General features: G+C 40.8%; 1 protein-coding gene across 3 annotated transcripts in view; it reads right to left on the bottom strand.

Moving 5' to 3' along the window:
• Positions 1 to 26,830, bottom strand: part of vps13a (vacuolar protein sorting 13 homolog A) — a 37,456-nt gene that overhangs the window by 3,042 nt on the left and 7,584 nt on the right. For 2 of the 3 annotated variants that reach the window (XM_056375481.1, XM_056375483.1), the window contains exons 16-72: positions 26,684 to 26,778; positions 26,455 to 26,597; positions 25,769 to 25,970; positions 25,553 to 25,667; positions 24,577 to 24,713; positions 24,280 to 24,412; positions 23,951 to 24,068; positions 23,582 to 23,720; positions 23,197 to 23,308; positions 22,860 to 23,035; positions 22,601 to 22,757; positions 22,337 to 22,416; positions 22,133 to 22,192; positions 21,306 to 21,504; positions 21,083 to 21,199; positions 20,718 to 20,821; positions 20,343 to 20,510; positions 19,740 to 20,047; positions 19,453 to 19,600; positions 19,033 to 19,204; positions 18,706 to 18,830; positions 18,399 to 18,568; positions 17,813 to 18,069; positions 17,334 to 17,518; positions 17,024 to 17,167; positions 16,686 to 16,895; positions 16,346 to 16,489; positions 16,061 to 16,162; positions 15,717 to 15,869; positions 15,377 to 15,635; positions 15,008 to 15,168; positions 14,652 to 14,755; positions 14,233 to 14,545; positions 11,772 to 11,908; positions 11,270 to 11,564; positions 10,830 to 10,934; positions 10,505 to 10,651; positions 9,782 to 9,913; positions 9,514 to 9,647; positions 8,565 to 8,633; positions 6,824 to 6,956; positions 6,581 to 6,638; positions 6,203 to 6,374; positions 5,494 to 5,647; positions 5,137 to 5,283; positions 4,854 to 4,935; positions 4,685 to 4,754; positions 4,393 to 4,507; positions 4,184 to 4,297; positions 3,872 to 4,017; positions 3,664 to 3,745; positions 3,362 to 3,475; positions 3,097 to 3,172; positions 2,662 to 2,825; positions 2,490 to 2,535; positions 2,201 to 2,324; positions 1,826 to 1,940 (exon numbers count right to left, since the gene is read on the bottom strand). In XM_056375481.1, the coding sequence (XP_056231456.1) occupies positions 1,826 to 1,940; positions 2,201 to 2,324; positions 2,490 to 2,535; positions 2,662 to 2,825; positions 3,097 to 3,172; positions 3,362 to 3,475; positions 3,664 to 3,745; positions 3,872 to 4,017; positions 4,184 to 4,297; positions 4,393 to 4,507; positions 4,685 to 4,754; positions 4,854 to 4,935; positions 5,137 to 5,283; positions 5,494 to 5,647; positions 6,203 to 6,374; positions 6,581 to 6,638; positions 6,824 to 6,956; positions 8,565 to 8,633; positions 9,514 to 9,647; positions 9,782 to 9,913; positions 10,505 to 10,651; positions 10,830 to 10,934; positions 11,270 to 11,564; positions 11,772 to 11,908; positions 14,233 to 14,545; positions 14,652 to 14,755; positions 15,008 to 15,168; positions 15,377 to 15,635; positions 15,717 to 15,869; positions 16,061 to 16,162; positions 16,346 to 16,489; positions 16,686 to 16,895; positions 17,024 to 17,167; positions 17,334 to 17,518; positions 17,813 to 18,069; positions 18,399 to 18,568; positions 18,706 to 18,830; positions 19,033 to 19,204; positions 19,453 to 19,600; positions 19,740 to 20,047; positions 20,343 to 20,510; positions 20,718 to 20,821; positions 21,083 to 21,199; positions 21,306 to 21,504; positions 22,133 to 22,192; positions 22,337 to 22,416; positions 22,601 to 22,757; positions 22,860 to 23,035; positions 23,197 to 23,308; positions 23,582 to 23,720; positions 23,951 to 24,068; positions 24,280 to 24,412; positions 24,577 to 24,713; positions 25,553 to 25,667; positions 25,769 to 25,970; positions 26,455 to 26,597; positions 26,684 to 26,778 (8,141 nt within the window). The remainder of the gene's footprint in view (positions 1 to 1,825; positions 1,941 to 2,200; positions 2,325 to 2,489; positions 2,536 to 2,661; positions 2,826 to 3,096; positions 3,173 to 3,361; positions 3,476 to 3,663; positions 3,746 to 3,871; positions 4,018 to 4,183; positions 4,298 to 4,392; positions 4,508 to 4,684; positions 4,755 to 4,853; positions 4,936 to 5,136; positions 5,284 to 5,493; positions 5,648 to 6,202; positions 6,375 to 6,580; positions 6,639 to 6,823; positions 6,957 to 8,564; positions 8,634 to 9,513; positions 9,648 to 9,781; positions 9,914 to 10,504; positions 10,652 to 10,829; positions 10,935 to 11,269; positions 11,565 to 11,771; positions 11,909 to 14,232; positions 14,546 to 14,651; positions 14,756 to 15,007; positions 15,169 to 15,376; positions 15,636 to 15,716; positions 15,870 to 16,060; positions 16,163 to 16,345; positions 16,490 to 16,685; positions 16,896 to 17,023; positions 17,168 to 17,333; positions 17,519 to 17,812; positions 18,070 to 18,398; positions 18,569 to 18,705; positions 18,831 to 19,032; positions 19,205 to 19,452; positions 19,601 to 19,739; positions 20,048 to 20,342; positions 20,511 to 20,717; positions 20,822 to 21,082; positions 21,200 to 21,305; positions 21,505 to 22,132; positions 22,193 to 22,336; positions 22,417 to 22,600; positions 22,758 to 22,859; positions 23,036 to 23,196; positions 23,309 to 23,581; positions 23,721 to 23,950; positions 24,069 to 24,279; positions 24,413 to 24,576; positions 24,714 to 25,552; positions 25,668 to 25,768; positions 25,971 to 26,454; positions 26,598 to 26,683; positions 26,779 to 26,830) is intronic. The other variant, XM_056375482.1, reaches the window with a different exon arrangement.

The raw sequence follows: 26,830 nt of genomic DNA, 5'->3' as shown, positions 1-26,830 counted from the left end.
GTGAAGGTCAGATCAGAGAGAACCAGAGCTTGTTTCTACCCAGACAGCCACAGCTATTGTACGGGTCAACTGAAGTGGCACAGGCTCACTGTAACCAGCCAAAGACAATTCTTTCATTTTCCTCAAAGTTACTACAACTCAGTCCGTCAAATCTCCTGATGCACCACTAAAGGTTTAGACTTTCATGACAAGTAAATATAATAAATCTGATCTGAAATTGCTCCATTTAACTGAGTCTTACAAGATGTTGTAGCCACTCCTGTGCTGTGTAAAAATGTAAAGATACCTGTAAATGAGATGAAGCTCAACACCTTTAATGTAGTAGCTATTTTATGTGAAGAGCACTGGTGGAACTAAAATAGAAGTAATAAAAGTTTAGGTCTGTCACACTGTCAATTAAAGACACATTAAAACCCACTCAGGCCAAGGTGAGAGCAACAATATTCTGTTGTAAATTTAATTTTTTTCTTCATCTTTTTGCCTAAAGATCAGTTAAACTTGCTTCTGTCCATCTGCTTTGCTTTGCTGTCCCACAAGTAAATTAAATTCAGCCAAAATGCACCTGAAGCCCATTTAACCAGCTACATTAAAACACGAAACACAAGCATGAAATGTGGCATCCTCTGTGATTTTTAGTGGATCTGTAGCTGTTGCCATTAGTCCTAAGTTGGCATGAGGGAATAATGTGTTAGCAACACATTAAAATACACACATATCTAGCATAGGTCTAAAACTGTTGATACAGATGAGTGACAAATTAAAGGACAAAATGAATTCAGTCATCAGCTGCACAGAACTCTCCACCACCATTGTCAAAACACCAAATGAGGAAATAACATTTGGTAGAATCTCTTTAGTTAAATTCAGAGATTTGTATCTTTAGTATCTTTACAAAAGAGCATTGAAGCTGCTCTGGAGGCCCACCTTCACTCAGAACTTTACTAAGGCACTTTAAATTGTCACCTATCTGTAGATTTTAGGGGAAATCCTACACAGGATCCTGGCTACTAGCTAAAAAGTACAGCTCTGACCTGAGACTCGTATGCAGCGACTTCAACCCACTCCATCCAGCAGGACTGTTAGATGATGTCAGCACAAAAACATGACCCACAGCTTAAAGCGTGCAGTTTAAATGAAGCTGAACCGAAACACTAAGCAATACTAAAATCTACAAATATGAGAAACCCATGCAACTGACACACTCACTCTGAACCAAGTTCAGGTTAATGTGTTCATCAACAACATGTTCAGTCAAGTGGCTGCGATAATTATTTTTGCTAAAACCTCGAGGACAACACTTCGATTCCAGATGTACCACCATTTGTAAAAAAGAAAAAAATGATGTTAACGCACCACAAAGCACTAAACAAATGTTATCTGAGTAATAGTACAGAGCAACAACAGTGAGGTGGGACCGCACAGAAGCTCTGCCTCAGTAAAACACAGCATCTGTTTTTCCTGATCCTGGTGATTTCATGAATGACTGTACTTGACGGTAATTTTTGCTTTGGAACTGAAGGTGTTGTGACATTTCTTAGAGGTGACTCAATCAAAGAGAATGATCTATAAAAAGGAAAGGCCAATAAAATCTCTAAAACATGGAACAGAATTTAAGGACAATTGAAATAAAACAGACTGATGGGAGGATGATTTAAAAAAAAAAAAAATAATAATAATGTTTTCCTGTAAATCAATAGCTGTGTGCATGTAATAATAATAATAATGATAATAATGATATTCATAAAGTAACTCTTAAGTAGGGTGTTCCTCATCTCAATGAAATGAGTGCTTTGGAAAGCTGATGTTGCAGAGATTTTTGTCCTACCTGGAGCATCTGACTGCCGAGGCCTTCCCTCTCCTTATATGGTCGTATGACACCGTCCTCGTGGATGAAACGAGGAGGACGCAGCGATTCAATATCTTGTGAAGTCTCTGCCGCCCTAAAAACCAGAGAGATACAAATACACATTCCGAGACACAGCTGTCGAATGCAAAACAGGGCTATATACTGCGTAAATGCAATGTACGCAAACGATCACGTTTACATGTACATGCAAACAGAGACATAAAACCGGCAAATGGCAGAAGAATTGACACTGTATATACTTTCATACATATACAACATCTATCTGCATACACACTGGTGTTGTAAACACATTAACACAAGCACACTGTACCACAGACACAGAAATAACCAAACCTCTTGATCCCTTGGAAAGCACTGCTGGCCATGTCAATAATGCCTCCTGTGGGTCTGGCTACTGCGCCGACCAGACCTTTCCCAACACCTTTAAAGAAGCCTGCAGCACCCTCCTTCTGGGCTCCTGCAAAATAACACATCACATTTATGGAAATTGATAAGAATACTCTGAAAATCCAGAGAAGTTGGCCAGCTAATTATTTAATATTTTATAATGTTTTATACCATTTCTATATTTTATTAAATTTATTTGGTCAAAATAAATGCAACATTCAATGTTCAAACATACCTTTAATAGGTTTGGTCACTATCCCTGTGATCCCACTGACAAATCCCTGAAAAGAAAACATGACAATGTTATCAAATAGCAGTAAATAACTACAATTTCCTGAAGCCAGTGGTCAGTTTCAGGCCGATGTAAAGTATTATAAAACAGTGCAAACACTATATAATGTACGCACAGATACCAGTCCTTTTCCACCCCTGGTCAGCCCCTCTCTCAGGCCACTGGGTTGTTTGTTCATAGCTTCTCGTCTCTTCTGCTGGTATTCCTCGTCCATCGTTATGGCAGCGACGCCCTTCGCCATGGCGCCTGTTATCCTAGAGGCCGCACCTGCTATACCCCCTGGATACCAGATATGAATTGCAATAATTTACTATATTGTATGAAATGTTTATTTGTTCTTGAAGTCTTTCGCACGAAAACTGTTACTATGTTCCTACCTATATATTCTGTTGATACTGTATATATGAATAAAAGAGTTTTATTAAAGAAACCCTAAACTAAAACCCCAAAATGGGATGAACATACTGTGTATGTATGCTACAGTACTCTATAATATCCACAGATTGTACTAAATGGGATCACACCGCATTGTACAGAGATAGGTTCTTACCTACAGCTCCTCCCACCAGAGCCTTCACCCCAAGAGCCATTCCTTCAACAAACTCTTCCGGCCCCTGGATGGCTCCCTGGAAAACCCCAGACAACAGTTACTCATGACGCAGACAGAAAGACACTGTCAACACTGCTGGTGCTCTGAAAAGGCATGCTTGAAATATTGACCTAAACCTAATGCTGATATTTTTCTAGACTACAAATCTTCATTATTTTTTTCTACATTATTTTACTGCTCATCAATATTTGCATTACACTCCTACCTGATAGGGCTCATAGAAGAAGGCCTCCACTCCCTCTGACAGTCCTCTGATCAGCCCAAAGGGGTTTCCAAGCACATCCAGGCCCAGCACCAGCACATACATCTGTTTAATAGCCTGAAATACACACACATAGAAACCTGAGTGCCAGGGCCTAGTTTTCTCTGTTTCATACTATACGATTATTCATACGTAAAGCTTTGAAGGAACAAAAACAAACAAACATTCACACGAAAAATACACAACTAGCTACTTCTGCACTTCCTGGGTTAATATAGCATTGTCACTGTGAATGTGTGTGTTACCTGCTTGGAATAATGTCTGATGACCTCCCACTGTAGCTGCTGAGTTGTGCAAAACTGGAAGGTCAACTCAAAGAAGGCCAGCCTGAAATCAACCACATATAAATAAGACAAGTAGCAGGAATTCATCCAACAACAATTAATGCAAAAATAAATCAGCGCTACTGTGTGTGATTAATGTGTTGTCCAGGGCCTTCTTGTGCGTTCGTACTTGAAGACGACGTCCTGCACATCAGTGAGAGTTGCACCGATACTCTTCAGCAGCAGGTTGAGGGACTGGACGGGGATGAGTTCTGTATCTCTCTTCTCCTTCAGGCCATCTTCTCCTCCCGTGCTTAGAGAGAAACTCAGGTGCAGCTGCAAATACAAAAACATAATGAATAGATTATTTATCTTATTTTGTTTGGACAGTAAATTTATCAAAAAATCTAGTTTTCTAGTTTATTTGTTGTTGTTTATGGCAAAGTTGTGATCAATTATAAAAACATGTTGCTATAATTATGAAACAACAAATTTCACATACCTTGATGGGGGAAATGTGGAAGTACTCATAGAGGCTGGTAGGAGAGGTGTCAGCAGCAGAGACATGGTTTAGTTCTGTCTTTATATACTCTATGTCCTTCTCAAACAGTTCCACCTGGAGGAATAAAACAAGCGCAAATTATCAGGAACAAGAATCTGAACAAAACACAGGGTATGTTAACTGTATGTGCATGAATATGTGTATCTGACCTCCTGTTCTGAGCTGGTGATGCTGGCGTTCTCAGGAGTGAACAGGTCCAGGATGGCATACAGGAAGCCCAGATCAAGCTTCAGATCCATCTCTTGAATCAACACCTTGAAATACCTGAGGTGGGCAGACATTTACAGGCACTTAGGAGCCATCCAACTAAAATGGGTTATGCAGGCTTTTCAAATAAAAAAATAAAAAAATGAAGGCAAGTGAGATTCCAGGCTCCAGTCCAACACAAATGAAGTGCATCATGAGAAGGAATGAGAAAAGAATGACAGGAAAAACTATTACTTGATACGAGAGATATCAGAGTGCCCTGCTGCTCTGGTAACAATGCTGATATCAGTCAGGGGTTTGGGTTCTGTGAGAAAAATAAAAACAAAATTACTATACAGACCAAAGCACTGCATGTATACAAGACATAATGCTAAATTAAACATGACAAGCTGGACAAACAGACCTGAGTCCATGGTGATAGACTTTGGCAATTTTACTGGGTAAAAAACGTAGGGGAATATGGCTCCTGGCAGCTGATTCTGGATCTGTAAGAGGGAAGGATGTTTATGGAAAAAGTACTATATGGATAAAGAAGAACAAAGACCTCACGTATATTCAAGAAGGTAAATTGTGGGTGACTTATAGTACTAAAGACAGACAACTATATGTTGGATCATTGGAGGAAACAAATAAGTTTAACACTAAAAGGAAGATACTATTCTATTTCAAACTGCACTTCCTTTCACCTGTATGCGGTGGATTTGGACACGGTAGGCTCTCTGTCGTGGTGAGACGCTATACTCCACCTTCACCCCAGGCAGGAAGTGCCTCCTGAGAGGAGCGTCACACGGCTGCAGCATCCGCATATCCATGCCATTGGGAGTAAAGGACACCTGGGAGACAGTTAAAAACACCACAAACCTTAACCAATAGGCCTGAAACTAATTATCATTTACACGGTCAATTAACCACATGCAGCTGCCACTTTTTACTCACTCAGTTTTATGAGTGAGTACACATCCTACACAGCTAACATGAAGATGCCACCTTTCATTTGTATCATTTTCAAACATACATTAAATATACAATATTTAGAGTGTTACCTGGAAGTTGTTTTCCAGGTCGACGATGGCATAGTCTACAGGTGCAGATTCAATGTACTCTTTGAAGCTGTTCTCCAAAAGCTCAGCTTCTTTAGTGCTCAGAGTCTTCCACCGACCCTTTTTCTTAGGCTTTAGTTCCCAAACCACATCAGAGCTACAACAAGAAGGGAGCAACAAGAGGATGTAAAATTTATAAAATCATGCAAGTGTCATGTTTAAAACTGCACTATTATGTTTACAAAACTACATGGTTTATAGGTAAAAAGTTCCTCTTCTGATACAAGCGGATCTTCAGTCTATCTGACCTTTAGTGAATGTTAATGTTAACGAATGTCAAACTCTAATTTTGTGACACCTGCATATTAGAAAATAAAATTAAAGTCTGTATTTTTGCCATGGCACAAGCAGAAACAAAACACCATTATAAGTCATCGATATATCTGTGATTTCAATCAAAATTGTTTAGCCAGCAATTACATGTCATCTGGTATATAATGTCTCATGCTGGATATTGTTGGTCAAGACAAGCTCAACTGCAAATCAGAAAACCATATGTTGACTTGAAATATAGAAAACACTCACAAGCGGAGAACAACATTATCTATTGCTTAACACACACATAGTGATGTATCAGTGAGCTGTGGTCGTGACATGAACATGTGGGCCTAGCCAGGTTTGTGAACATGTGTGTATGTTGCTGGTCATCTACCTTGTGATCCCAATAAAGGAGACCTCCTGGCTGCTGCTGTTGTTGACCAGAGACACGCCCATGTTCTTTAGCGACAGGATGATTTCCTGTTCAGCCAGCTGTGCCTTCTCGCTCTCACACAGCAGCTTGTAGATACGTTGCTCCTCGGTGAACAGCACAACGCGCTGGAGACCTTTGGATCAACAATAAAACCAAACCATCCTGATTTTACACTTTATTTATCCCCAGAGGGAAATTCTTGCCATAAACAGTTCTAGCGATGACAATGAACTTGCAATCGTGAAAATAATTTTAAGTGAATATCAGACTGTTTAAAGCATAATTACAAAGTGCATTTGAGTGGTCAGAGCATTTTATTTCAAGCTCCCTGTACTTTACCTTCATAAAAGGAGATCACAAACAGTTTTCTGTCGTTGTTAATGTCCTCGCGCAGGTCCTAAAGATGCACGAAAACACCACGACCACACACATTGTTTAAACAAACATCACAGTATCTCATATAACAATTTCACATTTTAGATGTGTGTTCAGGTAAGAATTGAAGACGTCTTCTGCGAAAATCTTTGAATTGATAAATATTATTATTCAGGCACAAACATGATTCTGGCTCAGGGACAGTACCTCCTCGCTCTTCAGTTTCCCACTGTATGTACCACACTTCCAGCAAAGCTCTCGGGACCCAGTGGGTTCAGCCCAGGTGTAGTGCACAGCTTTTCCAGCCTCCAGCTCCTCCTGCTGCGTTATCTTCTGAGAGCTGCATGCACATGGAACCCACACAGACACACACATACCGTATTTATCAGTAACATTAGTTATAACTACTAAAAGGTAAGAAATAAAAAACCATAGATTTGAGATGGTAGTGAGAAAATAATGAAAAACAGACAACGGTACACTGTAACAGTAAAACCGACGACAATATGACAGAGCCCCGCCACCAAGAACCTACTGCCATGACAACCATCCAAAGTTCCTGTCTGACAGAGTACAAAAACAATTCCCATGAACAGACAAAAATATGATAGCGACAGTACAATGGCCAAACACCCAGAAGTCCCCAGTACCTCTCCTGGAGAGATAAGGTTTGATTATGCACATTCACAATTATATTTTGGACGAGACGAAGCAGACATAAGAAAATAAAATAAAGAAAGGTAGGGAGTGGGGAAGCCACAATCTATGGATGGAGATGAAAAAGAGAATACTAGTCAATGCAACAGAACTACTTGAAGAAGCAGGAGGTGTGATTCCTTTGGCAGAATCCCATCCAGTCAGCAGCATTCAAAGCTAGTATTTCTACAAGTAAAGATGTTTGCACTTCATAGGAGACCAAAGTAACATAGTAACAAATGAGTAAATGGGTTTAGATGTCTAACCTGCTCATTTTCCTCTACTGCAATGATCCCTGTTTTAGATCAGTGTACATTTCCAGCAGATCATTTAAATATAAACATATATATATATATATATGTACATAGTAGGCTCTTTGCAAATAAATAATAAGTGGATGTCATTGTCTTATCATGAAAGATACAGTATTATTAAAGTATAAGTAATTCATGATACACATATGTACTAAAGTACAATAATTACTAGACAATAATGTGATATAATTCTTAGCCTATAGAGTATTTATTTCTCATTGCCAGAGGAGGAGCAGATTACACAGACAGATCAAAATCAAAGCGGAAGCAGTCTTCTTCTACTTATCTTTACCTGCACTCTTGATCTGACCACACTCTGTACTCAAGTGACTGTGACCTTATGCTTTTAATAATACAGAAATTCATATTTAAGTGCGGCCTCATGTGCGTGTCTCTGCCCACTTTTCATGCCATCCTTCATTCTTCCACCTGGTGTCATTTGCAACTCCCTCATTTGGCATAAGCTAGCTGTTACATGTTAGCAGCTGTATGAGGCTTGTGTGTTGCTCATACATCATTCTAAATAACTGCATATTTAACATTTTACTCTTGTGGACTCTATGTGTATGTTTGGCTTCTCATCTTTTTCTGATATGTAATTACTATCATTGAATTTGTTGAATTTGTTCAACACTATTTTCAGTTTCACAATTGCTTCCAGTAAAAAACGACCGACTCCTGTCCTCAGCCTTTGTTTGGAAGTCTAAATTGTTATAACAAGCTTTATTTTCCTGTGTAGAAAGAAAATCTGGCAACTCAACTTCTCTGTTTTTTTCTTAAATCATTTGGCACCACAGAAAGTGTAACAGCAATAAACAAGTTAATGCGACACTTAAAAAAAAAAAAAACTCCTCTCCCATTCTTTATTCCCTATCTTTTTCTCTCTCTCTTGAGCTCAGAGTGTGTCAGAAGAGTTTGTCCTTTTCATATTTTTCTACCTGTCCTCCTCCACTGAGAAGGAGAGGTCGAGCAGCTCGTCAGCCACCCACGTGGTTTCTGTCCGGGCGCTGCATGACCCACATAACACACAAACATAAATCTCTGTCAGCAAAACAAATAATGTTAGTTGTCATTAACTAAATAGTTAAAGGTTGCTGCAACAAAAGAGAAGAGTAGTGTCATTCAACAAATATGCAAAATACAGAGAAATGTGAATGTTGTGTTACTTTGCTGGTAAAATTTAAACCTGCTGTGAGTAAAATGAAAAATAAAAACATGATTCAGAATCAGAAATTGCCAATGGAAGAATTGGCAGAAAACCTTAAATTAAAAAATCATATACAAACACTGAATGAATGAATATGCGTGGCACCACTGGCAAAACATCCTATTTTGATTTTTGAGAGATTTTGTTTACATGATTGTGCACTTGATCTTCATGTGACTGAGGCACATTCACAAAATAATTTAAATGAAACCTTGAGCACTTTGAAAGAATATTTACAGACAACACTGACACCAAATAAGCACTGCAATATTATGAGATAAAGCAGCAGGAAATGTAGTTCAAAGAATGTTTTTTTCAACTAACATTTTAACTGACGATAACACTTTTTGAAGTCTTAAATTGAACTTCCCTAAAAATAAGTACATGGTACCAATTCATCCCAGTAAATACTTCAACTATATTTGACTTCTTTTCTCACCCACTCCCCATTTCCTTGTTCTCTTTTGCTTTTAAATCATTCATATACTGAGCTCCACAACTAATTTAAGTTTTTCATTTTTGTGTTACATGATGAACCATGGTGACATGCTTCATCCCCATCATGATTAATTTCTGCAAACGACATACTACCAATTTAGTATTTAGAGCTGACGCAAAAAACAGCATGGCTTAAAATTGTCTATTTGTTTCCTTCTAACTGTCCCCTTGTGTTCTCCCACCTCTGATGAATCTGAAGAGTCTGGTCTTTAGTATGGTTGATGATGAGGAAGGGGGCGGCGCCATCGTGGTACTCTGAGAATCGGATAGTGGCTGAGTGGTCGGATAGGTTCACGTCGACGGTGATCCCACCCACCTGCAGAACAGAAATCAATATACTGGAATATATATGGCTTTTTTTTAATGTTACAGTGGTCAGTGTGAATAGATGCAACCTGTAAAAAATTACTATGCACACACGATGTTATCCCTGTGTGTGCCTCTACTTACAGAGTTGTCCAAATGCAGCAACAGGCAGTTCTCTGGTCGTGTGAAGTCAATAGTCCGAGGAGGCGATAAACAACCTTCTACTTTGATCTTTAGCCGCTTGGTGTCATTCTCAGGCCAGAAAGGAATAGCTGACTAAATGTAGAATAAAACAAAACCTTAAATTAAACAAAAACCATAAAATGTTACACAGTAATTCAATCAGCACTTTACAAACACCAAACTATACGTGAACAATGCGAAGAAATGTGTCAAGGCCTTCCTGAGAGATTGCGTTCACAAGAAAGGGATGGACGGACGGACGAACAGTTAACCCAACCCTGGCACTGGTGCGGAGGCATAAAAATCCGACTCTACTTGGACTTATCACATCACATTATTTCACTAAGTCTAAATCTGTGCATGCTAAATCTCTTCAAAATCCTGTACATCCTTGTCTATCTATTATACATCTATAATCAGTAACATATGATCCAGACATTTCATTTAAAAGTCAAAATGAAATGTTTAACATTTTAAGAATTTATTAACAATGGTCCTTCAAATTAAAGAGAGTCAAATCTATGTGGTATGGCTAAGGTAGATCCACTGCAGAGTCATCATTTGCTGATTATAATTACTATAATTATATAAAAATATAATTCACAGGGATGGCAAAACTGCAGTATTACAAAAAAATGCATGTGCAAGTTAACACAGATGCAAACAATATTTGGTTTGGCTGACCTGTTCTGGTTGTGCCTCGGTCCAGTTGTCCTGCCCTTCCTCACATATGAAGACACTGTGCTTGGTTCTGTTGACCAGCATGTAAAAGGGCACAAAGGTCACGATGCGGGTCAGACTGAAACTGCTCGTATCAATCTTCACACCAACCTGAGGTCAGACAGACATCACACAAAAAACATAAAAAAGATGACAATCATGTACTTCCTCAATAACACAACCTGCCTTAGTTACACACAAAAGTCACTTACAATAGCTCTCTAGATAAAAATTATGGGACAGTAAGTCTGAAAGAATTTATGCCTGAATGTTTGTGGCAAAATCTTACCAGGTAATCTTTGTATCTGCCTTTACATTTCACATCTCCATGGCTACCAACTGTATCCAGGGAGAAATCATCAGAGAGTTCACTGTCTGATATCATAAGGCGGACCTGAGGGATAAAAGTAATGAAATCACAGATGTAAACAGTAAGACTATACACAAGTAAATCACTGTGTACTGTATGCAAAACTCAGTATTCAAGTGTACAACCAAAGAAACATTGACTCAAAGTTGGTTTTGATGCTGTATTTCATTTTGGTACGACTAATGTTGTCCCAGACTTAAGTATCCCTTAATTCAATAATTAATTGAATAATAATAACGACAACAACAGGGTTTTGTCTTTAGATGAATTGATTTAAAAATCTGTCAAATTCAGTAATCCAGCAGTCCACCAGTGTCTCTTTTAAAAAACTCAAGACTTGAAGTAATACTTCCTCTTACCTTATTGTTTCTCAGGAAGTACCGCGGTTTGAAAGAGAAGAGCAGGGGCATGTCATAGTCCAGGGGGTGTTTGCGGTGGATATCATCAGCCTTGTACTGCAGCAACCTGCCAGTCTTATTCACCATCCAATAAGGAGAGTGGATAGCAATCACTGTCTGCCCCGGGTCATATTTAACATGGACTGCAATGTCTAACTCAGCCCTCTTCCTCTCTGTCCCTTCACCATCGTCCTCATCATCATCCCGTAAAGACTGGAACACGATGAAGGTGATCTCTTCCTGGTCACTATGGAGACTGTATGACAGGACAGTTTATTTTGATGAGAATTGTTATTGCAGAGGGTAAAGAATGGTGGTTTTATGTAATATCTTATTATACAAATTATAATTTATATAAACAGAACTACCTATACACAAAAATGTTAGTTATGGCCAATACACTCACAATATGTAGACGACAAGGACACTAACGATGGGAAAGTAAATGAGACTGAAGTCAGACCTGTACTCAGAAGACCAGTCCTGAGCCAAGTAGTCCAGCAGCCGGAGACTGAGTCTTGACTGGTTGATGACTGCGGTGTGAAGCTGGGCAGAGTGACCTGGGTTCAGAGTGGCCTCAGGGGCAGAGACTCCACTGTCCTGTTGAGTAGCAGGCAGGGAGGGTCACTGAGTACAACAGAATCTGATACCAGATCTAAGCAACATTACTGTCTTGCCAAAAAAGCACAACTTGACTAGAGAAAAGTGAAAAAAAAAAATGTTAAAAATACAAAACTCCATTACTTTGTGACATTGGAATGTATGGTGATTCATAGCTTCTGTAATAATATTCATGATGTAGACTAATCTACATCAACTGTGAGCCACAAGGACCAAGTGGTGAATTTGTGTGCCTTAACCTCAGATTGCATAAACATAACTGCTGATCATTTTCCAAAGTGAATATTATTTTTAAACTGAATTTCTATTTGCCAGGCAGCCACTGCTTTCAGTTGATACCAGGTTTGCAGGAAAGACCAGGCATTGTTTTAAAGAAAGTGCTTGTTGGTGCAGTCGCTGCTGGTCAAACACCCATATCTTTTGAAAAACACTGCATTCCCCGCCTGTATTGTTGAAAATATAACCCAGAAGATCAACAGTAAGCAAATATGGATGCTGTGAAATTAATTGCAAGTGTCTTGTATAAAAAATGTTGCTGTTCGTTCACTCTCTCAGCAATCAACTATTGCCTGAACACTTTGGAAAATAGCAGTAAAGTGTGCACAATTTTTATTTTGCATTGGGCTGAGCCATGTAACCCCAAATGGATAGTCCTTTCCACCCCCTTCTCCATAACAGTTGATCAGGTGAAGTGTCAACTTAAGAAGATCAAGACAAGGAAGGCCCCAGGCCCGGATGGCATCAGCCCCAGATTACTGAAGGACTGTGCAGATCAGCTCTGTGGTGTGCTCATGCACTTGTTTAATCTGAGCCTGAGCCTGGAGAAAGTACCGGCCCTGTGGAAGACCTCCTGTGTGGTCCCGGTACATAAAACCCAGCGCCCCAAGGAGCCTAACCATTTCAGGCCTGTTGTCTTGACCTCTCACCTGATGAAGACTTTGGAGAGGATCAACTTGAGTCACCTGAGACCACTGGTGAGCACACAGCTGGACCCCCTGCAGTTTGCTTACCGGCCTAGTGTTGGGGTGGACGATGCAGTGATCTACCTACTGCATAGATCACTGCTACACCTGGAGGACAGTGGGAGCACTGTGAGGGTCATGTTTTTTTGCTTTTCTAGTGCTTTCAACACGATCCTGCCGCCACTGCTCAGAGTGAAGTTGGAAAGTGTGGGAGTGGACCATTACCTGGCTGCATAGATGATAGACTACCTCACCAACAGACCACAGTACGTGAGGCTTCGTCACAGTGTGTCTGATGTGGTGCTCTGCAGTACAGGTGCCCCCCAGGGTACAGTGCTCTCCCCTTTTCTCTTCACCCTGTACACCTCGGACTTCACACACAACACCACACACTGCCACGTCCAGAAGTTCTCTGACGACACAGCCATTGTTGGGTGTGTTTCGGAGGGAAATGAACTGGAATACAGGACAGTCATCAGGGACTTTGTCAGCTGGTGCAAGATCAACCAGCTTCAGCTTAATGCCAGCAAAACAAAGGAGATGATTGTGAACCCCAGGCGGAAGACATCCCACTTCACACCAGTGAACATCCAGGGACTGGACATCGAGGTGGTGGAGAACTACAAGTTCCTGGGGGTTCACCTGAACAACAAACTGGACTGGTCCACCAACACCCACGCTCTCTACAAGAAGGGTCAGAGTCGCCTTCACCTGCTGAGGAGACTGAGGTCCTTTGGCGTGTGTGGGGCTCTCCTCAGGACCTTCTACAACTCTGTGGTGGCCTCAGCCATCTACTTCGCTGTGGTCTGCTGGAGAGGGGGCAGCACTGACAGGGATAGGCAGAGGCTCAACAAACTGATCCGGAAAGCGAGCTCTGTCCTGGGCTGCCCCCTAGACTCCATTGAGGAAGTAGGTGACAGGAGGATGTTAGCTAAGCTGACATCCATCATGAACAATAACTCTCACCCGCTGCATGACACTGTAGGGTCTCTGAGTAGCGTCTTCAGCAGCAGACTTTTACATCCTCGCTGTAAGAAGGAGAGGTTCCGCAGGTCCTTCATTCCAGCAGCTGTCAGACTCCACAACTCCTGCTCTCCCTGACCATGTGCAAACTTGCACTTTTTCATGTACATATCGTGTGTATTGTGTATATTGTATTTATTAGTGTATATTTGGTGTATTTTTAATGTATATTTCCATAGATGTTTATTCTATAGATGTTTATTTTTCTGCTGTGGTAAATGAATTTCCCAATTGTGGGATTAATAAAGTTAATCTAATCTAATCTAAATCTAAAATGGCCCACCTGAGTTTTCTTAGTGATTATCAGTCAGACTCTACCTTTAGGTTGTAGGCGATGGGGTAAGGCAGTAGGTTGCGTAGCAGGATGGAAGGCCACAGGTGAAGTACAAAGGGCACATCGAAGTTCTCCCCAATACCTCCGGTGTGTTTGAATGTCACAGCATCCCTTAATGGCACAATGTTGATCATCATCACACCACCCTGGTCTCCACGGCGACGGCACGTCTGCTGGAGGTGTGTCTCAGGCTGCTTGTTGCTGACGTCTTCGTAACTGAAGCCCTCTGAGCACTCAAACTCAGCAGCCTGAGCGTCAGCGTCGTCCTCTGTTATCGGCTGAAGGCTCAGCTCAGACCTGAGGGGGGCAGCAGAGACCAGATATGGGTGAAGGAATGTGTACCCTGTGCGTGTGCGTGTGCGTGTGCGTGCGTGTGTGTGTGTGTGGAGGCGTTTGCCTTTACCTATATGAATCCAGAGGCACACAGAACTCCTCAGTAGGGAGCGCTGTACCCAGACATGTTGATCCTTCAAAAACTTTGAATGGTATTGTGAAATGATTGATGATCTGCATGAAAGAAGAGGAAAACAGTTAATAACAGTTGTATTTCAGTTTGATCTGTAAACTGGTTCTTAAAATTATTCATTTTGAAAAGACAAATGTCTCGATGTATGGGAACCACCCAGCTACTTGACATTTATACATTTAGCTTAAAAGATGAAGTCCAGAAAACATCCAGTAGTGGTTGTTGACAGGAAAGTCTGATTTATATGTTATTAATAATAATGTAATTAATAAAGATAATAATCAGTGAAGTACCTGGAAAGGTGAGCGGATCTTGATGTACTTGCTGCCCTCCACAGAGTAAATCTGACAAACCAGGAAACGAGTGACTCCTGAGTCTTTGTGCATTACGCTGTACATTCCTCTGCCCACCTTGATCAGGGGGATCACACTGGCTGAGGTGTGGCCCACCGGAGCTGGAGAGGAAAGAGAAAATGAGAGCATTCATATGTTTGACCTTAATTATTTTACTTTTCCATTTTTCTTACATTACATATTAGAAAACCGACAAGAAACAGAGAGGAGAGAGGGGGGATAGATGACGACATTTGTCAGAGAACATAATCACTAGTTTTTTCTTTAGCATGTGCATATAAAGTATATTGTGTACACAGGTTAACTTACTAGGCTGTATGTAGTAGTCCTTTCCACTCAAGGAGATCATGGCTGAGAACTGGTCGGAGTCTGTTGTGGTTGTATAGTCCATCCCGAGGGTTTCCCCATCCTGCAGCTCCACAGTCCAGTTAGTGCTTTGCCGGCTGATAGGAGAAAACATCTCGCTGTGGCGGACAGACACTGGCAGGCCCAGGCGGTTTTTCACCACGAACGGAGCTTCGTCCTTTTGGAAGCACTCAGCTGTCTGTTTGGCAGCCTCTGCAAATGCCTGGGGGAAAGGCAAGAACATGAACATTACGAATGGCCGTTCAACCTTAAGACTTCCTGCTAAAATGAGCCCTTGTCTTACCGTGCCCAGGTTACCCAGCATGGCCAGTCCACATTTGGAGAGCATGATGTTGAGCTGGTCTTTACTGCTGATGACGATAACCGTCTTATAGTCTGGAACATTGTAATCCACTTCATCTGACAAAAATGTGTACTTCACTGGCTTCTTCTTCATCTGGTTAAAGGATAGTAAAAAGTCAGAAATGTAGGTGTGTGTGTACATTAAAGTAAGGGTTAAAATTAGGTTTAGGCTAGGTAAGAATTGGGGTTATGCATTCAGTTGAGTAGATATATTATATATATATTATAGTATATATATGATATGTGTATTGGTGTGTGCGTGTGTGTGTTTACGTCTATCAGTACCTTCAGTTCAAGTCTCCATGGTCTGAAACCGTCTTTTGTATCATCTTCTAATGGCTCCAGCAGCGGTTCCCATACTCCCATTTCTTCATTGTAATAGTGAACCTAAAAGCAAAACACAATAAAGGTTCAACAAGCTACAGCAGCAAAGGATAACAGGCGGAAATATGAGTGAAAGCAAAGAATATGTGTCAACTTTATCTTTGAATGGACCAAACACTATCAGAGCCGGAGGCCAATATTATGTAAATCATACACTGTATACACATTTGTGGTTGTGTGTATTACCTCCAGGTCGAGCTCGCTGTGTAAGTTAATGAGTGTCGACCAGTTTGTGACGTCTCCATGGAAGGAGGACTTGGCCAGAAGCATGGGGATGGTGCGATGTCCCACACCAGCTTCCAGAGTCAGACATATTGATTTGATGGTAACCTGCAGTGATGGACAGCCAATGAAATGACACACCCTGTTCTTATACATGAATCTGGAATACCTTTATTCTGTATATTCTTTATAAAATACAAAATAAAGGATTGAAAAAGAGATCAGGAGGTTTGTGATATAAAAGGCACGAAATTTAATACATAAAAATTACTACATTATAGCATACATCAGTTGAGTCAAATACCTGTAATGACTCTCCTTGTGGTATCAGTGGGACCAGTGACCTTGTGTCTTCGTCCCCCTCCTCCTCTAGGAACCAAAGTTTGAGCTCCTTCCAGCCCCGTTTCTCCCAGAGATCAATGGGAACAGGACTATCCAGCTCCTCAGGGGTCTCCGCTGTGGGAGTCAGTGCCGACTGGATGGTGATCACTGTGTTGATGATGATTGGAGATACCTGGAAAGACAGTAAGACAGCACACATTAAGGCATTTTAACATCCACGTCTAGATGGAACAATTTAATCCCTCATTTCATTGATTTAATTCCTGTCCTCAGCATGTTTAATAATAACAAAACACCCACCTTCAGTGTGAGAGCATTGATGGAGACCTCCATAGCCTGAGGTGTGGTTGGGGACTGAGTACTCTGAAAGAACACCTGACATGGCTGCAGCACTGTGGTCACATTGTTCCTCCTCTTCTCTCTCAAGAAGGGACACGCCACTACCTACAATAACAACCATAATCCAAAAAAGATTTTTTTTATATTGGTTATCGTTGCATCTTTTTAAGAGTCCTGTTAAATCAGGTCAACTTTATTCGTAGAGCACAGTCTCATACAAAAGCAGTACTAATAATCTGCTTTTTCATTGTTACATTATAATGATACAAACCTTGAGGTCCTTGATAACAGCAGTCATCTGTGATCTCTCTGCCCCACTTTTCATTATAAGTTCACACTGCGTGGTCATCACCAGGGCGGGGGCGTCGGCACGCGTCAGGTCGGCCACAAACACAATCTCTGGGTTACGCACCACAACATTCATCTCTGTCTTTGTCACCACGGCTGGAGGGGCAGCTGACAGCAGCAGAGAGAATCAGAGGAGAACATCAGTTCAGATCATATGACATCAGGGTGCAAATTATGGCTTAATTCAGTTCTTCTTTAACTCTACTCACATTTATAACTTACACTTATAATTCACAGTATTACAATATTATGCTACCATAGACACAAAAAAGATCCAAAGAAAAACAAAGACATAATTCTTGTTCTGTGTCTGATTAAGAAAACTTGCAGATTAAATTATTATATATCACTTTGGAATATACTGTCATCTAACTAAATTAAAACTAATAACAGTTAACTCACCGGACTCTTTGGATGTGACAGAGGAGTTCATGTTCTTTTTTTCTCCTGCTCCAGTACTGCTCTTATGTTGTGGCACTTGAGCAAAACCCTGCTGGGTGGCCTTGAGAAAGATGTCTGCCACAGTGAGCAGGAACTCCATGCTGGCACACAAGTACACATCCTGCACCACTGTGTCCAACGTGGTGCTTTCACGGGTCTGACGATAGTTCACCTCCACCATCATGTTCTGTTCTGCACCTGGACGCATCGCCATCATCCTGGGAGAGAACATAAAAGTGCTCTTCATGAAGAATAAGAGGATAAGCCAATGTTAACACCTCTTCTTAAATAGCCCTGATCAGTGGAGCAACATATAATAATAGCATCCCCAGCTAAAGACACCTAACTGCTGTTTGTTACCATTAATTAATTAAGGTGTCAGAGTATGTTGACATTCAAGCTGGTTTACTGTTTGCTGTTAAGGGTTTGAATTCTATTTTCAGTAGACAGTCGAGTAATGGAGCAAATGAGGGAGGAGGCTAACAAAGGTCCCACTGCCAGACTTGGACCAAGGGTGGTGTTGTAGAGCCAGGTGTGTATTTTCTACCTTGGCGTGACCATCTTGATTCTGGGTCTCTTGTCATCAAGAAGGCAGGCAGAAAGTCGGACTGAGGCCTTCATGGAGCTGTCGGAGAACATGTGGACGGAGGTGGAGATGGTGCCCAGGGTAAACTCTGCCAGCTTCAGCTGCTCATCATGCGAGTCCAACAGCTGTATCTGTAGAACGACATACAACCTGTGTTAGATACACAAGTCACGCAAAATGAAGATGATCAAGCCTCATTCTATATAATATAGTCATCACTTATGCTTGACTTCCTGTGTGTGTCTTTGTGTATGTGTTTTTGTATTACCTCATTCCCATTAGGGCTGTACACGACCAGTGTCATGGAGTCAAACTTGAAGTCCAACTTGAGTGTGCTCTTCAGCTTGCTGTTTTTCTGGGTCTCCACAACAGCAGCTATCACCACTGTGTTACCTACAAGGAAGTCATCACAGCAAAGAGCACAGGTTTAAAACATCTATTGTGTTTTGGTTACAAAGGTTAAATATTTCCAGTCAAGGAGAACACATTTTCAGATTTCATAAGCTTTCATAAGCTTTCTAGGGTTTTCATGATGTCTAATATTAGAACCACTATACGCACATGAACACAAACAAGCGCAAGCACAACTCCTTACTACTGGGTGGTCCAGTGGTTCCAGAGCCCTGGGACTCTTTGTTGGATACCGAGTCAGAGGAGGGCTCAGTGGTGGGTAGAGAAGCTGGAGGTGGAACAGCATCAGACTTCTCTGACAGGTTCTCACTCAGAGTCCTCAGGACCACTATCATGTCATCCTGGCTGAGGATCAGCTATCGGGAGTAGACACCGGATATTATACAACTATACTTGTGAAAACAGTTTTTAATTTAGATTCTCACTGTAAGGCAGATATATAAATTATAATATAGCTTAATTTGTAAGTCTGTTAATGATTAATTCAATATGAGTCCTCTATAAAACGTCCAATGAAATAAAAAAAGAGTTGGAATGATATAAAATGCACAAATGAAAATATAGCTGATAAAGACCACCACATTGTGGTAAATCACACACTTACAGTCATGGGCTTTAGATGAGCAGTGATCTCTATGTCAGGTATGCTGTGGTACCAGTTGGAAGAAAGATTTCTCTGGATTTCCAAGTCCAGGCTGACTGGCTTTAGCAGTTGGGTCTCTCCCTGAAACCTTTCATTTATGTACGTGGTCCTGGAACCAGAAACAACACAACAGTCATAACAGAAGTTATCAAGAGAATATCAGATTATTGTAAATCCTAATCAATCCCACAAACATTTAATTTAGTTCATTTTGTAACCGTGAATGCTAAAAACGAGTTGACTCTGACCGGAACATCTTGAGGTCAGTCAGTCTCACAGTCATTATATCCACAACAGGCGGGATCTTAGCATCACTTGTGCATGGCTGCTTGGAAAAACGGTTCTTGACAGACAGCAGACCAAGGTCAGCTACAATGACATTGGAGGAAGAAGAGGACTGGGGGAGGAAGATGACAGGTGCATTGAAGTGGACGTTCAGAGCAATTCGAGTACTTCGCTCTGCCAGCTCCTTCACACCTGACGCTGCCTTTTCTGCAGCCTGGGCTGTCGCCTCAGCCAAGGCCTCTTTGGCCTCCTGGAAGTTATTGATGAACGCCTGAGAGAGAGAAAGAATGGAAAACAACTGAGTGTAAGGGAGAAATATAATAATAGGAGATGGGGCTGGAATACAGAAAAAAATGGGAACAAGGAAAAATGTATATGTAGATATCATTAGAAAAAGTAAGATTATATGTAAGTTAGTATGTATTTCATATTGAATTTTACTTTTTACATTTTCTGAGCTTGGGTTTTACCTTATAGAAGACATTGAAATACCACAATGATCCCTTAAAAGTGAACTAAATCTTTTAAAAAACAGTTTAAATTATGTCAGAATATAGGATTCTTACCAATATAGAAGAGACAAACTTGTTGAGGAAGATGACCTGGATGCATCCCACCGTCAGTGAGACAGAGGTGTCGACTTTAGACATGTCCAAATATGCGTCTCCTTCTGTTGCATCTGTATAGTTCACCATGCGGAAGTCAAACACCTCCTTATCTGCTATAGATACCGCCTAAGAAATGAGACACAGTGTAGCAGAATAAAATGATCAGATCCATATTTTTGTTCATGGTCACTCGTTTGGTCAGTTTAGATACAGCAGGAAAGGGGACAGAGGAGTCAGCATCACCAGTCAGCTACTTTTCTTGGCTAGAGTGACCTATGCTGAGTGGTCAACATTTATATCTTCCCAAAACAACTGGTCACTTGGTGATTGTACCTTCTTGTAAAAGGCGTCTTTGTCGCAGTCTAGGATCACAATGTTCTTCAGGTTGGCCAGAACCTCCATCTCCTTCTTCCGCATCAGAACCTGAGAAACCAGACCTGGATGGTTGAGAAAGTGAGACACTGAGTAAGCAGTGTGCATTTCCCACTTAGCGGCATACTTGCATCATAAGACAACTTTAAATAAAGAACTTTAGGCAAGCTTGTTACGGGAGGCACCAGTTGGACACAGTGTGCAAGACCATTTATGATTGATGAAACAGTGAAAACCCAATCAATATCCACAAAAATGCAATGGAGACAGACGGAATTTAACATCTTCTGGGTCATGGAGAGGGACATGTCACTACATTTCCATACCCTCAATACTAATCTCAGAGATCCTGGCTTTCTGTCCTCGAATGAAAACCTTCAGACATCGCAGATCAGCTCTGATATGCAGAGTCACCACATCAGCAAACTTTGTACTCCTTGAACCTGTGACAAAAGAGGTGACGAGAAAGAGAAGGTGAGTAATTACAGACAGAGGAATGAGGGCTTTGGAATGTGAAATTTAATGAAAGGGTTTATAAGAATCAGTTACTTCTTTTCTTGGTTACAGTAGCTTCCTCTTTCTTCTCCCCCTCCCTCTCTGCCTCTGCTTCGTCCTCCTCAGGGATAGTAGGGAGTTCCTCCGGCCCTCCCTCCTTCTTAGTGGATTCAGGAAGGAGTTTGTTGAGGAAGTTCATGGTATTGAGGAGAGCCTCTGTATGCAGATGAACATCCAGGGATGAAAAGGTCACCTGATGGGAAATACAATGTTAAAACGTTAAAATAATAAAATCTTAAAAGAATAATACTACAATTTCCACCTCCACCAAGCAGCCAAGTTACAGGAAATATCGTCACAATCTCCCTTCCTGAGTTACAGCACTGAAAAATGACCAGTGGTGTTTTTGCAGAACATTACAATGTTGAAGTTGACCTTTGATCATTTGGATATAAAATGTCATCACAACATCATTTTATCCTATTAGACATTACAAGTGTTAAATTGTGTCATAATTAGTGATGAATTCGCGACTTGTGGCCAAAAACGACTTTCGTGAAGTCAGAGTGACCTTGAACTTTGACTTTTGCACACAAAAATGTAATAATTTCATCCTTAAACTCAAGTGAATGTTTGTGCCAAATCTGAAGAAATTCCCCCAAGGCGGTCTTTAGATATTACATTCAACAGGCCAAAAAGTGTTTTATGGAGGTCACAGTGACCTTTATCTTTGACCCACCACCAAAATCTAATAGCATTGAATAGTTAATAGTGAAACCTGCATAAACATGCTACACATTTTCAAACCTATTCAAACAGTAGTAAAGAATAACATAGAAGAATCTAGATGTTTGTTACTAGTTAATCAACACTTCCCTCACCTTGATGAGCTGCTCTGTATTGTTGTGTAGAGACTTGAACTCTGGGCCATTCTTATCAGCCTAAAAAAGATAACGCAATCTTAATTAGAAAGCCATTTACAATCATTTGGAAAATAATCATCCAGCGCACTGACAGTTTGTGTCAATTACTGTAGATAAATTGATCTGAAACAGGTCTATTTGAATGTATGGTATCACACGTACTTTGATGTACTCCAGGGTGAGCAAGTCAACCTCTGTGTTGTCCAGAGTGGTTATCAGCTGAACCTGCTTGTCTTCAGAATCTACACACGTAGGCAACAATGAAAACATAATAAATAAAAACTGCAGCCAAGACTCGTCTGACATTAAACCACAATTGTTTATTAGAATGCTGGTAATCACATAATTTATCCAAAATTTGAATTATGAAGAAAGTCTCTTGAAGTGAGGTGACAGTGACACACAGCTCTGCTAACATTTACTCACCCATGTATTCAGGACACTTGAGGCAGATCTCTCGAAGGTATGTATTTGATGTCATGTCAAAGGTCCGTACTTTCAACTCAGTGCCCAGACCCTCTATGTCCAAGTGGAGCACTGTGACCTCCTGATCCCCAGACAGGCGACACAACTGAACGGAAAACTAGATGACCAAAGAAGACAGAGAGAGCACACAGATGAGAGGGACAAGAGAAACATATTATAATAATGGAAATGACTATGTTTGTCACAGATCTCTCTGTACCTCACTGATTTCAAACTTCATGATGAAGTCAGTCATGTTCTTCTGAGATTCTTCCTTGATCAGACTTTTTCTTTTGTGCAAGTCTGCGTAGCGCAGCGGCATGGGATTGTCTGGGAAGAATGGTCGATCACCGATGGGAGAGCTGGGAGCATCGTAGAACAAATCTTCCTCTGACCCTGAGGGGGGACAAAGACAAAAAAACATGCAATCATCCATCCGTCCGTTACAAGGTATTTAGTGTAATGACTGCATATGTGTGGCAGCATGACAAATGCAGAACAAGAGGAACATGGCTAGAGACAGTATTTGTGTACAGCATGAACATGTGTTGTCTCACCCAAAGAGGTGATGCTGATGGTCTCACATGACTCGAAAATGAGTGAGGAGCGCTGATCAGCTAAGTTCAGGGGTCTTCTGGGAGTGAGCTGGGGTGTGAACGACTGCTTTGTCTGTGGAGGAAATAACACCAACACATGAGCCACAGCAATAGCTTATTAACTCAGTGAATGTATTAAAATCTGATAGTGTTCTTATTAAAGTAGAGTGCCTTCATCAGTGGATATTCATCTTATTTTCTTTCTCTATTCTCTAATTTCAACAGCAATTTATTTGCTTTCCAGATTTTTCCCAAAACAGTTTTTTTGTTATTCCCTTTCACAAATTTTTTCTGATCCACACAAAATGTGGACAGGGCCATCCAGGGAAAGTCGTGCTGTTCTTGCCTTTGAAGTGGAGGATGGGCCGCGTGCAGCAGGTCTGCTCTCAGGCAGTGGGATACTTTCTACCAGCTCCAGAACACTTCGAAGTTTATCATCAGAAATACGAAGAGACAGCAGAGGAAGCTCTCCAGACATCTTATACCTGGAACACATACGCAAACTTGGAAACACAAAGTTGCACACACAAACCTATGACCTTTAATTTGTGTCTCCAAATAAACTGGAGAAACTGGGAGGTCACTGTGTTTAACTAGTTGTTTACTCAACTGTGTGGTTTGTCTGTCTGATTCTGTTCATCAATGGAAAAAGCTAAAAGACTAAAACCATAATAATTTAATTCCCAAAATGATGATGAAAGAACAACACACTTACTTTGCCATGCGGGAGTCTTTGACAACCATCGCCCGGCAGAAATCCATTTTTAGATCCACTGGCTCTAGGATGTGGAGCGGTGACCGTTTCTGCTTACGGGCCATTTTCCAGTCACCATCTATCAAATGCAGGTAATGTTTTACATTTCTGTTTATTTCACACACTCATACACACACACACACACACACACACACACACACACACACACACACAATATGCAATATACATGTATGATGAAAGCCTTCCATTAATACCAAGCATTTTCAAGGCTTTGAGACAATATCATTTCAACCTTTAACCGTGGACGCAGTATGCTCTTGTGTGTTTACCTGGTTTGCTATAAAGGAACTGCAGGCTGCTAAGCTGTATGTCAAAGCTGTCATATGCCATCGACATGATGTCTTCAATGTTGCTGGCGCACACTGACAGCTGAGGCAGATGCTTCCTGCTTTGACTGGACATCTGAAAAGACAACATGTTCTTACGTTACAAATTAATAGTTTCAAACTTTGTTACTATCTCTAAAACATTTAAATGAAGCCATTGGAAAACAACAAAAAATAATTTTGGCACAACTTTGTGTGGATAGGATTTTCAACACAGTGTCAAGCTTTGCACTTTCTAACCTGAAAATGTCCAAGATCCAACAGTAGGATGTTCTGGGTGCCATTGTAAAAACCAGTCTGTGGAATGATGACGTAGGACGCCATCAAGTTCACATTCAGGTCGAGAATTTTCTGTGTTTCGATCACATACATTAGCCCTACAAAACAAAATGTCATGAACTTATCAACTGTAGCCACAAGATACAAACAAACAATAGATCAGCTTTGTCATCATCTTCAGTACTTTCATGACATAACAAGAATCATTTTTATTTGGTTAATGATGACGATAAAACAAATCTTAATAGAAGTTCAACACTGAACAGCACAGTAGTCACAACAGAAATATTATCAAGAATATACTAAATATTTGATTTGCTTTGTACATTTTGTAAATTTCCTACTGAGACAATAATCATGAAAAAGAAATGCTTTCTTATTGTAACTGCCCTCACAGCCAAAACATTCTGACCACCTTTAGTTAATATGCTGTTGGTCCTTTATGTGTCACCAAAACAGCAGCGACCTGTGAAGGCAATGACAAGACCTCTGAAGGTGCCCTGTGGTGTCTGGTACCAAGACGTTAGCAGCAGATCTGTTGATAACTTAAGTAAAAGCCATTGATGAAAACACTTTCAAATGTTCATCCCTAAATTGTGGTATGATATACTACCAAGACCATAGAGCCTCGCTGAACTACCCCAAATGAGCTGAAGTGAATCGTGCAATTAGAAAAAAAAAAAAAGCTTCAGCAAACAATCTCAGGAAACAATCAGTCTCAAGAAAATAAACAGGAACACCACAATCCAACTAACTCGGTGGCTGAGACATGCAGGCTGTGTGTGAGCATGTGGAAAAATGAAAATAACCCAGTGAAACACTGAGGAATGTACATTTGCCCATCAGAGAGTTGAGACCAGGCTTGAAATCAACCCCTGGTAAGACAGTAAATATTTGTACACGTTTGTACATGTTTGTATGTGTATGTGCAACTGACCAGTGGCTGTTCGGTCTCTAAACTGCTCCAGTTTCATCAGGGTTGCGTTGGTGAGCTCATCCAGCTGCAGGTCGTCAGGAGGCATGAAGAATGCTGACATGCTGTTCACGGTTATCTGCACAGACACACAAGCAAAGAATACATTTGATATGTAACCCTTTCATGTTTTTTTCCCCCATTTTTCATTATACATGCACCCTGACGGACACCACTAACTGCATCATAGATGATTTCCAGGGGTTGTGATTCCACATGAAGTCGCTGATTTGCTTTCTCATCCAGTGGGTTGGTCTCAAACAGGATGCAAAGCAGCGGGGTTCCTGCTCCAGTGGCTGCCTTCCTTGATGAAAGGAGGATTGGTGCAGGCCGGTTACTGGCCAGGCCTGTGACCTCGAACAAACTAAGCTGGGCCGTGAGTCTGATTAAAAGAGGAAAGGAAACAAATTGTCAGTTCTCCCATGCCATGTTTCTAAGGAGAAGATATACCGTAAGTAAACAGTGGCATTAATTTGTCAAGTATCCACCCAGGTGAACAAATAAAAGACTAGCTACAAGGCTGCTACTTTGTAGTAGACTCTGCAGTCTGATATGTGGAAACAAAATTCCCCAACAGGAATTTGCTTTTAATGGGGAGTCTTGTTTTTTAATCGACCAAAACCAAATCAAAAACTGCTACTAACGGTTCTAGTTATATTTTGCTAGTCGCAGTGTTGTCTTAAAATATTTTATTCATAGGTTTTCTATTAAATTTATAGTGAACACAAAAAGAAATGCTTGTTTCAAATTTGAAGTTTCAAATTAAATGAAAATCTTGCATTTGCACTAGACTTCAAGCTCTTTAAACAGTATTAATACTATGAAAGCCATGGAGAACCCCCCCAAAAAACAAAGTTATGACGAACTTGATGGCCTGTGCTCCAGGTCTCTGTGTGAGCGTGGACTTGAGCTCTCCCACTGTCAGCTTAATGATCTCATTTTTGTCCTTGTTGTCTTTGATGGACACAGACAGCCTCTCCATGTGGAAGTTCACCTTCATGTCCTCAAACTATGAAGAAATGACAACACAGTACATAATCAAAGTGTGTGAGACAGTATTTGCTAGGTGGGTGTCAAGAGAGGGAGGTGACTCACATTCTTTGGCAGGTTGGGATTAACAGCAGTCTCACTGTATCCAATGGCAGTGTAGAGTTTGGATTTCTCAGCAGAGGTTAACAGCTCATCAAAACCTGAGAGACAGGGCAACAGTGAATAAAAGGAATAGAAAAAATATGAGGAGTA

This window comes from Seriola aureovittata, chromosome 5, assembly GCF_021018895.1.
Source record: "Seriola aureovittata isolate HTS-2021-v1 ecotype China chromosome 5, ASM2101889v1, whole genome shotgun sequence".
In the NCBI taxonomy this organism is placed as follows: Eukaryota; Metazoa; Chordata; class Actinopteri; order Carangiformes; family Carangidae; genus Seriola; species Seriola aureovittata.
Note: the sequence above shows the minus strand (reverse complement) of the source record. Positions and strands in the feature narration are given on the sequence as shown.